Source organism: Tamandua tetradactyla, chromosome 8 (genome assembly GCF_023851605.1).
Source record: "Tamandua tetradactyla isolate mTamTet1 chromosome 8, mTamTet1.pri, whole genome shotgun sequence".
NCBI classification, from domain to species: domain Eukaryota; kingdom Metazoa; phylum Chordata; class Mammalia; order Pilosa; family Myrmecophagidae; genus Tamandua; species Tamandua tetradactyla.
The window spans coordinates 100,788,827-100,810,666 of record NC_135334.1 but is presented as its reverse complement, the minus strand read 5'-3'; the positions used below and the strand labels follow the sequence as shown (position 1 = coordinate 100,810,666).

Here is a 21,840-nt window from a genome sequence, read left to right as displayed (position 1 = left end):
GTTTTTTCTTTCAGATATCTTCCCTGAGTTCCACATGCAACTATCAAATCAACTATTTAATATATACACTATTTTACGGCAGTCATACAAAATTTAGCATGTTGAAAAACAAACCAATTTAGCTGCTCCCCTTAAACCACACCTCCTCTTGCCCTCCCCATTGCAATAAATTAATGTAAACACCATCTTTCTGAATATTGTTCTTGATTTCCCCCTTGAATGCATCTCACCTAGTTTCTAAACCATGACAATTTTATTTCCCAATTACAACTGGAAGCTCATTTCCATTTTCTGCATCATAGCTCAAGTCACCATCATCTCCTGCATAGATCAGTGCAATAGGTCCCTGTTGGTTTGCCTGTTTCTGCTCTAGCTAGAGTTATTTTATGGAAAATGCAAATCGAATCTCCTGGCTTATTCCTGTCCTCATAAACTCTACAGGAATAATATTTTCTAAACAAAGACACAGAAAAGACATGATGTCATGTGCATTTTCATTCCAAGCATTTTCAAGATCTTTACCTTTAACCAAAGCAATTGAGAATATGGAATTTCAAATCCTGAAAATAAAGATGGTCTATTCTACTACTAAGAACACCCCCTGGATTTTTCTTGTTTTCTCTTTATAGACAGTTAGTCTGCAGTCTCCATAATGTAGGGCTGATCCATTTCAAATTGCATCACAATGACTATCAGGGTCTTGGCACATGGATGGAAAACAAAGCCTTGGTTTAATTAGCACTCGGTAAATAAGGAAAGTGATCAGTAAAAAGTGAGTTGCATAGAAAGTGTCATTTCAAATGAATTTTCTAGAAACATCATTCTAAGTAGTGAATACTGCAGAGTAGATAAATAATCTAAGCAATCATCTCCCTAGCAGAGAGAGATATATATGCAGAAGTCAATGTGTCTAAGGCATGACCAAGGGCAACGAGTTGTAAACACTGTGTCATCAGAGCATTGAGGGCAGAACAATGATTTCCAACTATAAAAGTAAGAAACTTTCACTTGAATCAGTAAAAAGCAGACATAGCAACTAAGCCAATAGACTTGACAGAGACTCCTCAGCAGAAACTTAAACTATAGCACTGAAAGGTCAGGTGATTAGGCATGCTACAGAATTAACACACACACATGTGCTCACTTGTGCACGCATACACACACACACACACACACACACACACACAAAGGGCAGAGTAGGGTGATATAGAAATCATTTTTAAGCTCTCAAAAAACTCCTGTAATTTTGAAATCCCTTTCCAATGACACCTGTGGCTTTGAAAATTTGCAGTGATTGTGTACATATAAAATATTTGTGTATGTTTATGAACATTCATGCACACGAATCTAGAATTTTACTGCATTAACTAATCTCCTGGAAGAAAAAAGCTCAAATACAAATAACATTTTTGGAGAGTATATATTTTTTTTCCATAGGTATGCTGGAAAATTGCTTACTGGGATGTGCTTTGAAAAAAATCATTCAAATACCCACCTAAAGAAAGGTTGAAGTTTACAAAAATGAAATGAAACAAGATACTGAGGCTGGCCACATATCATAAAAAATAAAATTATTATTTTGATTTAATGCTTATATTACATCACTCTGAAGTTGGTACTAATAAAAACAAAGGCACAGAGTTAAGTGATATGTTTGTTTCTCAACCTTGGGTCTGACAGATCACATCACTGTGGCTCTAATTGAAACTGTATGGACTTTCCTACTGAATAGGCCTTCTCTTTACTGGCCTTGCAGAAGTTTCTATTTCATTTGTTTGAGCTCCCACCTCCTCCTGTTTATTCAGAAGAAACTTGTTTCACTGCAAGAAGAGTTACCATTTCTTTTCCCTTGCAGCACCTGCTCAAGTTAGTTCTGGCCAATTCTAGCCAAAATTGGTCTAGCCTGACCTGGGGCATGCAAGTCAGTAGAAGCCCTGACCTAAAGTTACCTTTGCCTAAGTATAATAGTAAAAATCACATCCACGGAGGAGGCTAAGCCGCCATTTTTGAACATATGCTGCATGAAATAGAATGATTTGGAACACCTGCTTTACTGAAGGCTGCCCTTAACCTACATCTCCTGATCTTATCCTAAACCACTCCCCTAGACATACCTACTGGAAATTGCCTAAATATCTTAAGTCCCTTCACCTCGGGGAGATAGATCTGACGTTTACCTCCTGTCTCACAATAAACTCTTTTCTCGAAATCCTAGTGCCATGCTGTGGACCTCACTGCATTGGGCAATAACATAATTATGCAAGTGTGGAGACTTACCAGTTAAATGTCCTCATTTAAAACATGAACTTTTTTTGAATATAGAGAAAAACTATTCCTTGACTGAAGTTTCTGTTTCTCTTACAGCCCATATCACATTATTTAAGGACTTTAAAAATATTAATTGCAAGGTGGATGAATACAGATCAAGCCCCAACTATGCATAAAATTTAATTTCTGCCGCTATATATTGTAAAGAAAAAGAATATGGACACCACAAAATAAAAAGCAACATTTTAATACTAATCTGTAAAATAAATTGCTTTATATTAACATAGATTTATTGAACTCTATATTAAACAATTAGATATTTCAGTTTCTCTTTTTTGCAAAATGAGCATTCTCCCAAACAGATTTATCAAAATGCTTTTTTTGTTTCTCAGTGATATGCCCAGAGAAATAATAAACATTTATTATTTATTTCAATAACAGGTCATACATTTATGTAATTGGTTAAAGTCACAATCAATAATTTCCCTCTCAAATTCAGGGTCAAAAAGAGACCAATTTCATGATGAGCTTAACCAAATATACTTCGAGTTGAAGACAAATGTCAAATGCCCATAGAATTACAAAGCTGTTTTGTCCAGTCTTCAGACTTAATGAGAGTCAACCTTAGCTCCTCCCTTAGAAACTAATGATGTCAGGGTGTAGCTCCCTTGTAGGTAGGTGAGGATGGGTAGGTACGTGTGCGCTTTACCCATGACCAGTTTGAAAGAGTTTACCCAAGATTTTTCATGAACTTAAAAAATCAATTATGAAATTTTATTGCCTGAGTTTGGTTAAGTACAGATACTTTAGACTGGTTGTGACCTGGTATGTTTACAGAAGGTGCAAGAAATAATAAAAGAGAAAAAAAAAATGGCTTAAACAATTTTAGAGATTCTTCAGTATATAATAAAGAGAAAAAAATTAAACAAAATTGGAACATATTTTAAGTGGTTTTTGACAGAGAAAGATATTAAAAGATCATAATGAAATTACCCAGGCTAATTCTGCTTAGTCTGTATAATTTACCAATTTCAGATAAAAAAGAACTTTAGAGCATTTATTTTGTTTAATTTGTTTTGACTCTACCTTTCCTGAAAATAGTATTCCCTTATCCTCAATCCCTCTGCCTTTCACATAAAGATTAGAAACCAGAGAAATACATAGTAAGAAAGCCCTGAAGATATTGCACCATCCTGGGCCCATCTGTGGACATTTGCATTCACAAATTGGGATGGTATCTTCATTCTAACTGCAAGTGATTCTGGGCAAGTGATCAGAGAGCCACAACTTTCAGCTTTACCTCCTAAAACCCAACTTCCCTAACTATTTCACGTTGCCAAGACTAATTTAAATTTGGAGTCCACAAATTGAAGTTTGTAAACAAAACACCGAAATGTCCTTCTGCCTGTCTGAAGTAGGTAGTATTGGGGATATGAAGGAAGTTTTGCTTATGTCACTTGTTTTCAAATTTTGATTTAATAGGTCTGAGGGTGGAGGAGGGGCGTTCAGGTGTCAGGATTTTGCGTGTGTGTGTGTGTGTGTGTGTGTGTGTGTGTGTCAGGATTTTTTAAAACAAGTTCCCCAAGTGATTATTCTCTGCAGCAGCCAGGGTTTAGAACTAGCAGTTTAATTAAGAAAATAATAATAATAATAAGTATATGTATTAATAAGGATGATGTTTATATCCTGGGAAAAAGTATCTTCGATATTAAACATGTGCTGTGTATTTAAGTATAATAGAATATATTTTAAATTTTAACTTATTTTTAAAATATTACTAAAATGACTCTTCCTAAGAAACAGCAAGGCTCTTAGAAAATCTGCTCTCCACCGTTTTCTCCAAGTTACTATGGAGACTTTGTAAACTGAGTTAGTCTTCCACTCCCCAATTCTTTCAGTGAATTTGATATTTTCTTGTGTCCACTCTGGTGATCTTATAGAATGAACCACAGAGGCAGTACATTACATGTTTTTATTTCTCTAGGCAAGAAGAAAACGTACCTGGCTCTTTACTATCGCGGCTGGAATCTTCGGGTCCACTGGCCTGGGCGGAAGTATCATACGAGGTGGAGTTGACCTGGTTAGACTCAAAGGGGGAGGTTGATCACGGAAAACAGATGTCAGGCAGAGCTGCACCGTCTCTTTCATTGCTTTCATCTGTGACTCCTATGGAAAAACAAAGAGCCATCAAGTTTTTACTGATTTTTATGTGCTCTGGTCACCATTTATGTACTTCCACTCTCCCTTTCCCGCTACCCCGCACTACTTTCCAGCAAGTAACATAGAAATTTTCAAAAGCAGCAACAGGACGCTGAGGTAGGGGAGCAGGGGCGGGGTCGGAGGGGGGCGAGGGCCAACCCCCGGGCCGCTTTACCGGGCGGGTGCTCTGAGGAAACATCTTCTGCTTTGCGTGCCCGCAGGAATGTGGGAAGCAGAAGCCTGTGTAACGCGTCGCAGCTCTCTGTCACCCCGCATCCGCGCTAGGGGGCTCAAGCCGCATATTGAGAGCACAGAGCCTTCTTTCCATGGCTGTCATAAAAATGTCTTCCTATTCAAGACCTGGACCCGCGAGGCTACCTGTTCCAAATATCAGCATTCCATCATGGAAGGTGAGGGCCAGCACGAAGGATGTATCACTTCAGCCAGGAAATGTCTCAGATCATTATGCATTCCTTGCCCTTACTGACCCTTGCCTTACTGATCAGGAAGGAATTACTGAAAATCATCCCATAGCACAGATACCAAATCTGAGGTTTGTCTCACATATGCCTCAATGCCCTGGGAGACCCTAGTTACTGCAATGCCAACTTCATAGAGCACATGCAGCACTGATACCAGTTTTTTCTTTATGCTTTTTTTGGCTTACATATGGATGAAGAGGAGGTGAAGAATCAGTTGTTCCAGGGCTCCATCATCCGTCAGTGAGCAGAGTTTCTGCTGTCCGTCTCATGTTCCAGAGCTCCCATTACATGTTAAACATGAAACATTTGACTCATACACTTTAAATGTACAACAGACATGGGATTGAGTGGTGGCATTAAGGACAGGGGATAGGGTTCCCAGCTTAGAGACCTCTTTTTTTTTCCCTTGGGCTCCTGCAAAGCTGTTTTCTCCTACTGTTAACCTTGTTTGTCACATGGCCTAGTGGTTTTTTGATCCTCAGCTGCTTCCTAGAGGTATTTCTGGAAGAGAATCCAGCTTCCCCACTGTCCTTGTTTTCCACTTTTTCCTCTCATCCAGTGTTCATCTCTCAGGTCCCCAAAGACAGCCAGGATCCTTTCTGGGTCACACTAGCAGGAATGAGACACAGGTCTCCTTTCCTAGTCCCTGAGAAATGAGATCTCTGGCAGTGGCACATTGATCCGTGATGGACTGATCCGTGATGGACTGATCTGTGATGGACCAGTATGTCACGGTGCTTCTGGTTGGATGGTCATTGGCAGCAGCTGGGGCTACCATCCTAGGGGGCAATTCTGAAGTCCTGTCGGGGTGAATGTTCTGGGATTAGCATGGTGTGATGCTGGCAGTTTTGACGAGTGATATTTTCCTACTACCCCTGTACATCCTTAAAATTAACTGGCTTGGTCTTAAATGCCTGCATGGTGTTTTTTAGGTTGAGGTGTAGCCATATATTTTTAGTGACAGTAGGCGTTTCTAGGTTAAGAAGATTAACAACTCATTTATCCGTAAATGCAAGGAGGTTCAGCTAAGCGGTGAGAGGGCAGTAGCTGTTTGTTTCTGATGTTCAGGCTAATGAGGTACTGTTGAGTGTCCATTATACTTCTTTATTTGGAGCTTGCTTGCATTCTTGTCCTTGAAGTACAAAAAGGAATCCTCAAATGAATGAGGAAGAAAGTTGAAGACTTCAATGGATACTGGTTCTTTGAAATCTTCTATTTGATGCCAGATTAAATTTAGGGTATTGTTTTTCTGTCGTGAATGGTTTCCTTATGAATCTGATTTCAACCTGTAAATGAGTTGAAACTTGCTTTCTAATAGCGAAGCAAGGTTGTAGGAAAAGCTGATATCACGCCCCGTTTTCTCATATGATAAGACAGCCTGTTCATAATGGTAAAATGCATCTCCTGATGAGCAGTTGTTAATAAAAGTGGTCTCCTGCTTGAAGTTAAAGGTATGGCACGGATATGAATAAATATAAGGCTAAAATGTGTCAGCTTAACTGCAGGAGCAGAATATTTGATAAACCAGAAGGCATATGAGAATTAGCCCCTTTCATTCATGTCCAAGATTGTTTAAAATGGAAAATGTTCTAATCCGTGGCTGAGGTTGCAAAGGACAGAGTGATTTGGGCCATGCACTGCTGCCGCGGGCCCCCCCTGCCCTCGAGGAAATACCTGCAGATGCCTTGTCACCAGTGAAGACTTGGCCCCTCTGGGGCAATCATTTTTTTCTAATGTTTGTTGCTTGGGAGGACCCAAATACTAAGGTCAGCTTCTTCACTGTAATTTCTACAAAAGTTCACTCAAAGCTCCTTGAGTAGAGATTTTCTTTGTAGGAGTTTAGAGGGAAATTTGACCAAGCCTTCGTTTGAGGAAATTGATTAGAGCAGACCCATCTCTCACAGTGGAACAGAGAACTTGACTTATTTTCTAGTATTAGGTCACATATTTCTAAAAGTATGACTTTCCAGAAAGTGAAATTTGTTATGTTCTGGCCTTTAGAAACTGGGATATAAATAAATTTCATAATTCATCCAACTGGAAAATAAAAGTAATTATCTAATTATAAATTCAACCAATCCACTATTCAGTCTGTTTTCAGGAGTATGTATTTCACTATATATTCTGAACACCTGAATTCAGAGATATTTCTTACTTTTTTCCCTTCAATTGTCATGATGTCAAAGCTGATAGTTTACCTGGCTCACTCTAAAGTAGAGAATGACCTTTTTAGAAACCTGACATCTTTCTGTTAACATGGGCTTCCTTTATTATGAAACCTCCTCCAGCAATATAGCTCCCTGTTTCTCAGACTAGACTTACTTCCACTTAATTTCTCAAAAGAAATTGCATCTCTGTTAAAACTGATATCCTCCAGGTCTTGTTAAATGATAGGAGTTGCTCTGATGAGATGTTGAGGGGAAATACTAACATTTTCTTATATTAGATTAAAATATAACAATATTGCCTGCACTTTTGCATTAAAGAAATAATTGATCCTTCTAAACATCTGTAAAAGTAACATTATGATAATTACTGTTTTACTATGAAGAAAACAAGGCTGACCATTTTTGACTGAGTGATTTCTACTTTAGACAGTAGGGAGAGTGAGCTAATGCAGACATCCCCCTCAGACCCAGCTAGCTCCCAGCTCCCATTGATAAAATGATTTCTAAATGATGATCGATTATAACAAGAAATGAACATAAATATGAGCAAAAACGAGAGATCTCCAGGTGCCAAAGTAAAGAGAGACATGGCATTTTGGGAAAACTCACAGGTTATTTCTATGGTATATTTCTATAACCCCAACAAAACGACTACATTTCACATCCTATGCCTGGAATACATTTCAGATAATGCCCTCTATTGCCTGTTATAAATCGCTCTTTTATAGAGGTAGCTTCTTGAGAGCAGGCACCATGGCTTAGACCTTTTCTGATACTTGCCTGCATTGTGCTATCTATTCTTATGTAGTATGTGATGGCATTTACCTTTAAAAAGTCATTAATTTTTGCGAAGTGTTAATAATGGGGGAGTATATCGCAATGCTGTATTTTTTTACAATATTTTTTTTCTGTAAACCTACAATTTCTCTAATTAAAAAAATGATTTTAAAGTTTAAAAAAAATGACATAACTTGCTGCTAGAATAGCAGTTCCAGAAATACAGTTCTTTTGACCACTTCAAGAGTATAAAAAAGCAGCTGTAATATAAAGAACGGGGAAGCAACTGGAAGTAGCAGATGTAGAAATAGGACAAATGGACAGACATGCATGTTTCTTTTTCCATTAATCTGGTCCAATTTAGTTATTTAAGACAGAATAAGAACCTGATAAAGATAGGGGAGAAGAGATGTTGGAAAGTGGGCAGGAGGGGTTAAGCCTAATGAAGGCATTTAGGATTTGAAGATTTTTATTCTTGTGGTTGCTTTGAATTTGCTTGAATCCTGGTTTCCTGCCCCCCCCCCAATCCTGTTATTTTCTATTATTGACCTTGATTGTTTTATCATATAATTTATCACTGATTTTAATTATTTATATATCTACATGTGCCATTTGCCTATTTGTTCACGACTGTATATCTTTTATTCAGCATAACTCCTGACACATTAGAAGGGACTCAACAGTTTTTTTGAATGATTTTAAAAAGTAAAAAGCAATTTTTTCCTATTTGTCATGGCATTAAATGCTGGGTCAGAGGTTCAATAAGCCAGGAGGCACTGAGTAATTGAAATATGCTTTCTCATTTGCATACTATAATGCGACAGTAGGGGTAGAGTAAATGTAACAGAGTCAAGCACTTCTTGGCTGGGACCCAAAACTTGTATGACTTTGAAATGTGGAATTTAAATGCCCAGGTCAGGGACGAAGCATGGACGGTTAACTTTATTCATAACTTGCCTCTTTTTACCATACTACATATAAAAAAAGTTGGAACTTTTACAGGCTTAAGTTATATTTTTTCATAATAGACTTATCATTATGCAGTAGAAATCCCTAATGACTGAACTCAGAAGCTGAGAAGGATTAGTGAGCAGCATTATGTTAATGGTTTCAAACACTGATTTTCAGTAAACACTATTTAAGGAAGGGAATTTTTCCAATGGAACATCATGGGAAGTTGTGTAGACATTAGATTTTTAATGAACCAAAATTTGGTGCAATATTCTGCTCTCATAAGCCTGCAGATGCCACCAAGATCACAGAGTCAATATCATCTCCATCTCCTTCTAACCTCTCGTGGCCAGAGCAGTGAGATATCTTTGCTCTTACATATTCTAGCCTATGCTTCATCTCTTGCATTCTGGCTTCATTTCTCTTTTGAGTCACAAACCTGTGGCTCTTTATCTTAGATTCTGATTTCATTCCTTGACAACATGGTAGATTTTTTCTTGCCTGAGACCAGGTATTCCTTTGAACCAACTCTGCCCTAATCTGGTCATCTTTTTACCTAGCTACCATCAAGTTCCCTAAATGAGCAAAGCTAGTTACTGACACTATTCAGGTTGGGCTTAAAGCAGTCCCATGAGCTGGGTCCATTGTAACAATTGTAACAATGATTTTACAATACAATATCATTACATTTTCATTTATACTGCTAGGTATAGTCTGTTTCGAAACTGCTGCTTATTCAGTTTGAAAATCACTGAGACAAGCTGTCACCTAATGGAAGATGTTGTAAACCTTATGAAACATAATTTGCTCTAGATCTTACAACACATTCTCTCCCAAGATCAGGCTTGTTTTCACCTTGTCTTCTTGCCCACACCCACCAAAGCACCTTTCCTACTTGCTTTGCCACATAATAAAAAAAAGCACAAAGATCCTAAAAGATCATGCTTGACATATGTACTTTATTTACAACACCTGAAATATTCCATGCTCATTACCACATTAGAGCCTTTATATTTGCTGATTCCTCTGCCTACACAACCTTTCTTCCAAGTATTCATATAGCTACCTTTCACTTGCAATAAGTAGAAGAAACTCAGCAAATATTTATTGAATGAGTAAATAAAGCAAACCCTCCAGAGGATATAAGCTGGTGCTATGTTACATGAGATAATAATGAAATGTTTCTCATCTTAGCCTACACATAAGATAGTGTGAGAAAGTTATTTTAGACAATAAACAAATCCCTGGTCCTTGTGCTGTATAATATGCAAATCTTAAAAGAAATTGTTCTGTATACTGTGATCTTAAGATGACAGAAGATTTATGAGATTTAGAAGGTAATTTTGCTTACATGTATGTATTTGTGTATACCTTTCACAGAAAAATGCATTTTGTTTGGGGACAACAAGACATGCCTTGCAAAGACAACTGTGCTATGCCCCTAATTTCTCATCCCCTGCCAAAAATATTATTCATATTCATTTTAATTAATTTACATGAATATATGAAGTTCCTAGAAAGAACTGGTTGTAAGATCAGCTGCTGGCCTTGGGAAGATCATGAGGAGTTATGAATCCAAAGGCTTTGCCCTTACTTATTTCTGTGATGAAATCAGTCCTTTGATTCTTGGAAAGTCGCTCCACATTTTGTATGTCAGCTCTAGGTTGCTAATGTATGTGGGGTTTAGCATGTTGTTCATTTATTCATTGATAAGGTATTGACTTATTTATTCAATCAATAAATTGTCTCTGCTTCTTGGATATAAGCCTCCCATGTTTTTTGTTTGAGATTTATGCAGGTCTCCTGAAGACAAAGATTCTAGGGAGATTCACTTCTCAAATTCAGAGTTTTGCATGATAGTGTATGGTACAGGTAGCAAATGTAATTTTGTATTACATTAGAGGTTCAATAAATGGGTGCTGAGTGAACAAAGAGACAAATGATTTTAAAATCACTCTATTTGTTCTGCAGTAACTAAAGGAGGAAATGCGTATTTATTCCTCACAACTTTGTAAATTAGGTTAAAAGTGAAAAATATATAAATTGAGAGAGAGAGGCACTAAGAAATTTTGCAGAACATAACAACTAGTAGGCACAGAATGGCAATTAGTATTATATAACTAACTCTTTATTCTATGTTACATAGTCTTTTCCATTTAACAATTCCCACTTTCTCCATGCATGTCTTAGATGAAGAATATTGAAAGGTAAAGGTAGTCATCAGATGGAGGTTGTGATTTATCCTGAGCATGCAGAGTTGTAGCACAAAGAGAGATTAAGAAAACCAAACTGAAAAATAAAACAAAGATGAATAAAACCTTCCTGAATTAAATGGTGATAAGTGCACCTCTCTGAAAATGTAAAAGCATAGATTTTATAGAAGATGAATTATATTTCAATGACACTGTTGTAAAAAAAATGACTGTAACCTGCTCTTGCGTTATCATTATGTAAACAGATTTGTTTAAGAGAGCATCCTTCTTTTATGCCTTTATATCAGTACTCTAATTTAGAACCAACAAATTAAAAATGTCAATGAATACTTTCATAACTCATTCATTCAAATACATAGCATCTTAGTTGGTGCTTTAAAGCCTGTTTATTCATGGCAATATAGAACAAATACACCAAGAAAATGAAAAATGAAGCCATGAGCTCCCACAGCCTGAACTTTGAGACAATTTACTGTAGTAGAAAAAAGCAAGGAAAGAATTGGATTCCAGAGGGATTATCAAGCACTCCTACATTCTATGACTGTCATATTTGCACAGCAGCTGGAATTGAATTAGTAAATCAAGGGGAAAAAACTGAGCACATCCTCACTTCTTTTGCTAAAACCAAAGTTGTGATTGTTCATGGATGTAAACTTACCCTGTCGAGAGCTGCTTTCTCCAGTTCATTTTTGGCTACAGCCAATTTTTGTTCCAGATCTGTAAGCTGTTGAGCCTGTAAAATGAAAGAAATGCAAATCTTCTTTCAGCAAAATCTATAATCTTCCCTTCCAACTTTAAGTGCTTGTCATTCATTGCCCAAAAATTTAAAAAAAAAATGTTTTTTATTTGTGCGATTCATTTGGAATTCAGGTTAAAGATACTATATTGCATGGTCATTTGATGAGGCTACAGAAAATGGTGTTTACTAGATGAATATGCACTAAATTCTTCACTGGACTACTTCTAAGACGAGTTCAAGTCTTTGAAAATATTAGTGATTTGAATATATCAGTTATCTTTCTAGTATTCACTCTTTTTTTATGCTGAATTTTAATCCTGTGCATTTCTTTATTCCATCATAACTCCACATCTTTGCAAATGTCCTAAGTCTGTTCTAAAAAGAAAGGAGCAATTGCTTCAGATTAGGAAGATGTGTGTTCAAATCATGATCCACCACTTCTTAGCTATGTAATTTTGGGCAAAATACTTAAGTTTGCTAACATAGGAATGGCAATATTTCTCTACACCATATCACTAGTGCTCAAATTCATGTGGGGAGATTTGAAAATTCCAATATATAAAGCCTGCTTATAAAACTCTTACCACTTTTGTTCATTCCATTATTATCACCCATCAGTTTATATTAATGAGTTGCATCCCAAATTCTCCATCTTCCTTCTCATGGTATCTATATCCTGGCCTACATGGCTTTGCAAGAGGTAAAATATTTATCTTTCTTCTTACTTGGATAGTGTCTATGTAGCTTACATTGGTCAATGGAATGCAAAGCACTGTTGCAAAATTTGGCTTGCTCTTTTGTTTGTTTGCAATTGCCATGAGGACGTGTTTGAGCTAGTGTGCTGAAATAGAGCTGTCCCAGCTCAACTGCTGCAGTTAAGTCCATCTTAGACCAGAGCTCCAGCCAACCTGGTGGTGGATCTACAGAGCCCTGCATGAGCTCGCCCAAGATCACTGGCTCCAGCCTACTCACATGTTTGTGATATATTAATAAATATTCTAGATTTGGGGCAGTTTATTTCATAACAAAAGCAAATTGATATAGATTTGGGCCATTGAGATTGTTGAGAGTTGTTCTGACCGTTGAATTTAAGCAGGGACCTGAATGATCCAGGTTTTATTATAAACAATATAAAAATCTGGGAATTTTCAAGAATGTGACATGGAAACCAACATCATTTCTTGAGGAAAAACAAGGCTAATATTTATAGAAAATATTAAGCAGGAGGACAGGAGGCAGAAAAAGAAGATAAGAAAGGGTAAAAAAAATATATAGTGCCTTATCTGCCATGGTAAGGATATTATTTTAAATAAGTGAATAAATAGTTGGAAAATTCAAGCTGGCTAACTTGTATTTGAGGCTTATATTTCCCAATTCACAGGTGGAAGATTATCTGCATTGAATACAAAAGACTAAGCATAATTCTCCTTTTTTTTCTGTATTTCTAAGAAAATATTAATTTCTGAAGTTGTGTATCACTCTTTGCTAGTCCATTTACCCACTACGGAGAGACAATAGAGCAGAGATGATAGGAGATGCATTTTAGATCTAGCTGACTAGAATTTGATTAGTGGCTCTCAGCCCTTACTAATTGTAAATATCTTGGGAAATATAGTTAACCATTCCATTCTTGTTTCCTTTTGTGTAAAAATGAGGATAATAGCAGTACCTATTAGTACCTCATAGGATTGTTAGGAGATTAAATAGATTTACAGATAAAACATGTGGGAGTACCAGTGAGCATATACATGTTTGATAAGTAATACCCATATGGTTTATTTAGTCTGTAATGGTTTATTTAGTCTTTAATGTATACATCATAAAATGAGCCAGTATAACAATCCAGAAAGCCTGCATCAGGGCAGGAAGACTGGATTCCGACAGCAATAATAAATATATATATATTTGAAAGCTACATAGCCATCAGCTCCCAGGATTTCAATTATTTAATATTTCTAGCACCTCACTGAACCTGGTATAAACAAGCAGGAGATCTTGGGAAAGAGGGATTACTAAAAGAGTAAAGAACGCAGTCACTGGAATTACAGTTAGTGTTCCATATTGGGTTCCTTGTACCGAAAAATCAGGTTCTGGATCAACTCATATATAGTGGCCATAAATTCATATATAAGGTGAACACTTCTATGGGTGTTAAACCATCAGAAAACCCATAAATGCAGGAGACTGATAGTGAATTTTAATTGCTTTATTTCAAAAGATAAAATGATGCAAACACCTTTAAAATGAAATGCAGGATTATTTGACAGGATCTAAGCATGATTCTAGAATACCTTTCCTGCACATTCAATCATTATATAAACACTTATGAAGTGCTTAATCTCTCAAACTATGAGACTGCCTGAGAACATAAGGTAGAAAATATGCTTTCCTTGTCTTTAGGGTATTTATAGTACAAAAGGGGTAAAACATGCACACAAAGTTAAAGCCACAATGTGAGATCCTAACAGCTAAACTGGATGTGTGGATAAGCTGCAAATGAGGGAAGAGGGGAGGGGTTGTTCAGTTAAGAAACAGGTCTTCTACCTCATGAAAATAACCCCAAATCATTATTAATCTTGAATTTCTCACATGTACGTTTTCTCATTTGGAACATAGACTCTATACCATATATTTTAATTTATTTTACTGAAAATTTATGGAGATTCAGATATACAAGTTTTCGTAGATCATACAATGCTGGAGTCTAACTTGACTCCATGTGCCCCTGGTGCTGTTTCATGATCTCTTTCTCAAGAATCCTTCTTACGTTGACCTAGATTGTGTATGATGGCACAAAGTTGCCTGTTATTTTATAAGAAACATGAAAGTATAGCTGGTTGTGATGGCATATAAAGAAAGACCAAGATGCCTTTTATCTGAAATATCAATGAAACTTTGTGCAAAATTTTCTCAGGTAAGGTTCAAATTACATTTTGTCTGTAAGTTTCAAATTAATCTGCCATACATCAGGTTTGTGTTTCAATATTTCTGAAAGACCAATTGAAACCATTTTGTTTTGAATTCCTTTCCTACTCCCTTTCCTTTAGGTAAGAATATCCATCTCTCTCTTTTTCAGTTTTCTGATGGATCTTCCTATAGTTTATAGCATATAAAATATGTCCATTGGGGCTTCTAAAAAGGACATGAGACAATTTTCTTGCTAAAAATAAAATCTTAACTGCAAATAAAATATATCAAGTTCAGATAAGTAGGGGGGCATAAGGTTAGATCCATTTGCCTTGGCTGAGCTGTAAATTTTGTCCCAATTCTTCTGGAAGCCAGATGTAAACATAACTGGAAGCTAGGTGTAAATATAAATGCTATTCACTCCACAATACTCAGTATCAAGGATTAGTTAACATACCAGAGACACAAAAGGTACAAAGCTTTTCCAAGGAATATGCTTCAAAGTAAAATTCTAATGAAGTTCACAATTCAACTAAGGAAACCAATTTTTTTTTCCCTAGGAGCCAAGAAAATATAGACAAAATACATGGTTCATTGTGGTTCATCTCAAACCAAATCTAGAATGCTAGAAAACCCCTTTTCTTTTCCTTTTTTGTTTTCTTTTTTTGTTTTCTTGACTACAGAGGTACAGAAATGAAGCAGAACAAGTCACAAACTTGATTTGCTTCCTAGGACACACTCTATAATTTAACTGTTTGTCACCTACTCTAAAAGGTAGATTGAAATATGAATGAGTGACAAACAACTTAGATACTAAGATATCAGAAACCAGAATTGTTATTTTATCTTTGAGTTTTAACAGTCAGCAGAGCCTTCCATATAATGAATAAATGGTGTTTAAAAATTAAATCTCTGACAATTTTGGACTAAATTGAGAAGATGTGAGTATGAGTACAGATTTTGAATGCTGCCTCAAATATCAGTTTTTTACCCTTTGATAAAACATAGCAAAAGAAACAATAGAAGGGTCTCAGTATAAATATGTTCAGCCAGATTATTCTGTAGCACTGTGCCCTGCTTCAGAATATTAAAGTGGAAACCATCTCATGTAAGGCCAGATCAGGAATATATATATACATCAGACTCTGTATATAGGAAAGAGAACAGAGCCTTCTCAAAGCATTTTTGCCATTGCAGAGTTTTAAAAAACAAGAATAGGATTTCCCCCAAGTTAGAAGACTACTCTAACAATACCTGGGGACAGTCTAGGGTCTAGAGAGAAACTGAACTACATATAGTATTTATATATATATATTTTTTTATTTTTCCTTTTTATCTTGTTTTTGTTTTTTTTAATTGTGAAACATAACATACATACAAAAAAGCAACAAATTTCCAAGTACATTCCAACAAGTAGCTAAAGAACAGATTTGCATTTATATATTTATGTAAACATATATAAATTATATATATTTGTATTTATGTAAATATATTCATACTTATGTAAATATAAATTATATATATATATATATATATATATATATATATATATAAAACAGACACACACACATATATAAATGAGATTTACTATAGCAATTGGCTCACATAACTATGGAGATTGGCAAGTCTGAATTCTGGAGGGCTAGATGTAAGTTGCAAATTCCAGTGAAGGTTACATTAAATTTCCCAGGAGAAGCACACTAGCTAAAGTAGAGATAGAAATTCTTTTTCACTGACAGCTGAAATCCTCTGTTCTTACTTTAGGCTTCCAACTAACTGGATGAAGAGATGGTTTCATTGCTGAAGGCAATCTCCTTTGTGATTATGGGTGTAATTAGTCATAGATACAATGGACTGACTAATGATTTAAATTCATCTACAAAATACTCTCACAGCACAAGCAGGCCAATGCTTGCTTAACCAAACAACTGGACGCCACAACCTAGCCTATTCGATGGATGAAGTTAGCCATCAGAGGGCCATATTTGTTAGAGAGCTACAGAGGGTGAATCTGGACAAAATGGAAGGCTCTGTAATAGGTTTTTAGGTGGCATCAATGAAAGAAAGTCAGAAACCCTTCAGAGTCTCCTAACAAACGCATTGCTGCTTTGTTATTAATATGGTCACTTGCTGAAATTTTGGAACGAAGAACAGCATGTAGGTATCTTCCAGCAAATTAAACAGGGCTATGGACAGTGAGTACAATGAAAGTTTCATTGGAGTTTGGGAAGAAAACATAAAGAAATCTTCATTCTAATTTTAAATTCTAATATTCTAATATGTGTCACATTACAATATACTATGCATTCTATATTCCTTAAGCTAAAATATCCTATAATAAAAAGCACAAAATATTAGAACTTATATTGAGGCATGTTTTTAATGTCTTAATGTTTTTTTCATGTATACAATGTATAAAACATGGCAGTAAAATAACGATGACAGTAATAACAAAATACTAAACTTTTGGTGCTGTTATTTTAACATATAGATAGATGATAGATAAATATAGGTTATAGATATAAACGGAAAACTCCTTATAAAAACTGTATTTAGTAAGCAGCATTATTTTCATTCTTTTAAATGAGGAAAAATGAGACATAGATTAAGGAGCTATCTCGTCCAAGGTCACACAGCTGGAAAACAATGGATCTGGATTTGAACTTCAAGCCCAGGAAGTCTGGATCCATAGCTGTTCCTCCTAACCACTAAAAATATGTGCTTATCTAAGTTATAACTAATAAACACACATATTTAATAGAATGTGTTCAAAATTTATTTATCATGTGTCTGATAAAGCCTGTTTGGAGAATGCTTAGAAGACTGGAAGAACATGTGTTTAAGATTATTCATCTAATGAAAATAATGCTCTCATGACAAGTGATATTCTCAGGTACTTAGGTGTACTTGGTAGGTGGTGAAAAGATAATGATAAGATTGAATTTTTTTGCATGAGTCAATTTGTCAATTAGCACAAGAAGCACAGCAATTCTAACCTAGTAGCTGTTGATAGTACTTGAGAAATATAACAAATATCACTACCACCACCATTACTGCCACCATCTCTATATCAAATTTACCATAGGACAAAGAAGAAAGCCAACAATCTCACCCTGCTTCTCCACCCACACTGTCCCCGCCAAAAAAATACAAGGTCCTAAAATCAAGATAATATTGGTCATCAGATTCTTTGATGTAACACCTGTTCATTTCAACTTTAATAACCTATGAATAATACAGAAAGACTTGACCTTGAATTACTAAAATATGTTACAAGAGCCAAATTTAGATCCCAAATTGCCCAGGAATATTTTAGCATACATCTGGTTATAAGCACTATTAAAAATGAATTTTAATAAATCAAAGATATAAAGTAAATAAGCCTTTCTTTGAGAAATAAAAACAGGCATATATAATTCTTTTTATTTGCATCATATGTACATACAAATGCATGTGGCATTAATGACCATTTAAGGAAACTCTATTATAATACATAATTGTATTATGCATCTGTTATTGATTTCTTTTCTTCCTTCAAGAACACCAGGACCTTGGGTGAATTTACCTCATCCCCTTTATTAACTCTATATTTTGGGTTTCATTAATTCAACTCTAATTCCAAGGATGGGGCTATAATTTCTTAAAGCAATCAGCCTATGTCAACTCTGTAGAGACAATCATTCTGGCTGGGTTTAGGCATCTGTATTAGTGATGGCTTCTGGAACAAAAGCTGTCTATCTTTTCCATCCAAGTGAACAGAAAGTATATATACATACACACATACACACACACACACACATACACACAGATATATACATTCAGAGTACAGAGACGTGTGTAAGGATGGGGTTCCCAAAGGCCTGTATGTGGGGAGGGGGCAGGGGCAGTATGTAGAGTCCCTAGAAATGCTTGGCAGAAAGTTGGGTCACAAACATACAATATTGTTATATAATATTATTCATGGGTAATCACAAAGCAGCTGAGATCAGAAGAGAACACTAAAAGATGAGCACTACAGAAGAATATTAGAGATTCAGAGACATCTATAAAACTCATTTATACCACTAACAACAAAAGAACAGCATCGGTATTAATTGCCACATACTAGAACAGCGGTTGTTAAACTACAGGCCACAGACCAAATATGATCCACTGCCTGTTTTAATAAATAACATTTTATTGAACATGCCCACTTTCATTTATTTAAGTATTTCCTAGTTGCGTTCATATTACAATAGTAGAATTGAGTAGTTGTGACAATGACCATATGGCCTACAAATTCTGAAATATTTACTGTCTTCTCATTCACAGAAAACATTTGCTGGATCCCTGTTCTACAATATGCCCTACCTTAGTCCTGCCTTAAGAAACTTTAAATCCAAACCTAACAAGGTTCTGGGAAGGGGGGTGGGTTCTGAGGGGTTTAGTTTAGTCAAGTTAGAGGAACTTTGAAGTAGTCTTAGATTTTTCATGTATCTGTCCTCACAAGATATTAAGCAAGCCCTAAACAACATAAAGATGTTTAGCCAGTATTTTGCTGTGTAGTGTAACAAAAATCAACAATATTCAGAAGATGATAACAAAATCTAGTCTCTACAGTGAATTAACGACAATGTCTAATACAAAATAAAACATACTAGATATTTTTAAAAAGAAATATATATGACCTATAATTAAACAGTGTGCACAATGTAAATCAATCTCTATATGACCCGTATATTGAATTTAGCAGAAAAAGACTTTAAGATGGCTATAGAAATATTGAAAACTCAAAGGTAATGTGTCATTGGTGATTAAAGAGACAGCTAATCACCTAAAAAATATTGATATTATGACAAAAAATAAAATTTTAGAAAGGAAAAATTCATTATTTGATAAACAACAAAATGAAGATGGCAGGATAAAGGGTCAACTAATGTGAAGTAAGATTAAGAGAAATTATCCACTCTAAAGAGCAGCAAGAACAAAAATGTACCAAGAATATGAAGAGGGCCTCTGAGATTTTTAAGACAATTCAAGTCACTAACATTTTTTCATTGGTACCCCTGAAAGATGAGGTTAAAAATCAAATTTACTCTTGGATATGTAAAGGAGGAACTTTGGTTTCTTATCTGGCATGCAATGGGTTTGGAAGTCCTCAATCTCACCCTAATAATAGTAAATCAGAAAAACTGAAAAATAAAAACTCTTATTAGATCGACCAGAGAATTGGAATCATACGGAAAACCTCTGCCCCGGAATCTGGAGAAAGAAGAGATACAGAAAATCACAGCCTACCTGGAAAAGAAGCCTAGGAATAAAAACCTTTCAGCAGAAGCCAGCAATAATTATACCATAATCGACAAATTACTAGAGGCTCAGATTGGACAGGTTGGAGACCTGGAATCTCCAGGGATCTAGTCTCAGGAAGCTGCCCAAGCTTTCCTGAATTTTACATTCAGGATCCCTGCCAGGTTCTCACAATGAAGACAGGTAAAAACTCACCTCAAACTTTCAGCAGGGGCAAGGGAAAAGTTACCATTTCAAAATATGCCCAAAGTATTCTGTTCTCTTTACCATAGGATTGCCCTCAATAGATATCACTTCACCACAGCCTAATTGACTTAGGTTTTACCAAAATCTAACCAACATGAGGGAAGGGTAATCCCCAAATCTAGTTCCTTCTGGCCATTTTGTCTCACTTAAATGAGGAAAAAAAAGATGGGAATCCATTGTGACAGTCACAATGAAAGGGCTACACACTAAAAAACTGACCAAGTTAAGTATTATAGACAGCTTCACCTCAGTCCTCACCAGACCAATAGGGTGACTGTATAATAACAGACAGCAAGAATATCAAGGCAAAAACTTCAGTTACGAAGTCTCCAGACAAACACAAAGAATACAAACGGACATCAAAGGAATTTTAGCTTCTGACACCTATAGGTAAAACAAACAGTAAACACAACCTAACTGCCAGTTAGAAAACTACAAATCTTCCTACTAATAGCCTTTCACCTCTGTTCCTTTTTACCTAGTACATCAAGTCCAAGCAAGCATCAGAGCTAAACTCAGATATGGCAGAGATATTAGAATTATCAGAACTGGAATTTAAAATAACTATAAATATGCTAAAGATTCTAATGGGAAAAAAATGGACAACATGCAAGAACACAAGGGTAATATAAGCAGACAGATGAAAATTATTAAGAATAAAAAATAAAAAATACTGTAACAGAAATGAAAAATGGATTTGTTGGGTTCATCTGTAGACTGGGCATACCTAAGGAAAAAATAAGTGAGCATGAAGATAAGTCAATAAAAACTTTTAGAACTGAAAGGGGTTAGGTGAGTCACAGATATCTTTGAAGCAACTCTCACCCAGACCTCATCTATCCCCACTTCCTTCCCTGGGATAGTCACAGACACAGACTAAGTCACTGAGCAGCCATCCTCCAGCCTTCCACCTTTACTATTGTGTGCTATTCCACAACTGGGGAAATGTTAAGTCTAAAAGAAAAGCCTGGTCAGCCCATACATCTGGAAACTTGGAACAAGCAGCCCATATGTTAATTAAGCTAGGAATTCTCAGTAGCTGGGTCCCCTGCCCATGAGTTGAAGAAAAAACATATTTGAACAGTCTGCATTTGTCTTTCTTCTCTGAAGTGAAGTGAGGCATGCAGAGCTGCTATATACTGAGCCGTTTTAGCCACCCTGGAAAAGTGTCCATGATAGAATTTCTTCCCATGCTCATCTGGTTTTTCTGCACTGTGTAGGTAACAAAGAGGTCATTTGCTCTTCTAGACTTTTTATTCTGTACAAATAATAAAGAGATAGCTTTGTCTCTCTTTTCCAGCACAAAATGGAATATACAGAGCTGTCATCCATCAACCTTGACCCAGAGCATTTTTTTGGCCACCTTGGAAGGTTGGCCATGATAGAAGTTCTTCCTCTGCTCTTTTGGGCTCTTTGCACTATATAAGAACAAAGACATTATTTGTCCTCTGGATTCTTTATGCTGTGGAAGTAATAGCGAAGTCATTTGGTGACATTTTCTGTTGAGCCCTGAACCTTGTACCATTGTAATAACTTGCTCCACGAAATGCAAAGGAGAAAAATAATAATGGAAAAGATGAAACAGAATATGCAAGAACTAC

The 21,840-nt window shown here is 36.0% G+C and overlaps 1 protein-coding gene across 1 annotated transcript in view; it reads right to left on the bottom strand.

Moving 5' to 3' along the window:
* Window positions 1-21,840, bottom strand: part of LUZP2 (leucine zipper protein 2) — a 569,898-nt gene that overhangs the window by 87,868 nt on the left and 460,190 nt on the right. Inside the window, exons 8-9 of the mRNA XM_077114242.1 lie at window positions 11,717-11,791; window positions 4,270-4,434 (exon numbers count right to left, since the gene is read on the bottom strand). Coding sequence (XP_076970357.1) covers window positions 4,270-4,434; window positions 11,717-11,791 — 240 coding nt within the window. The remainder of the gene's footprint in view (window positions 1-4,269; window positions 4,435-11,716; window positions 11,792-21,840) is intronic.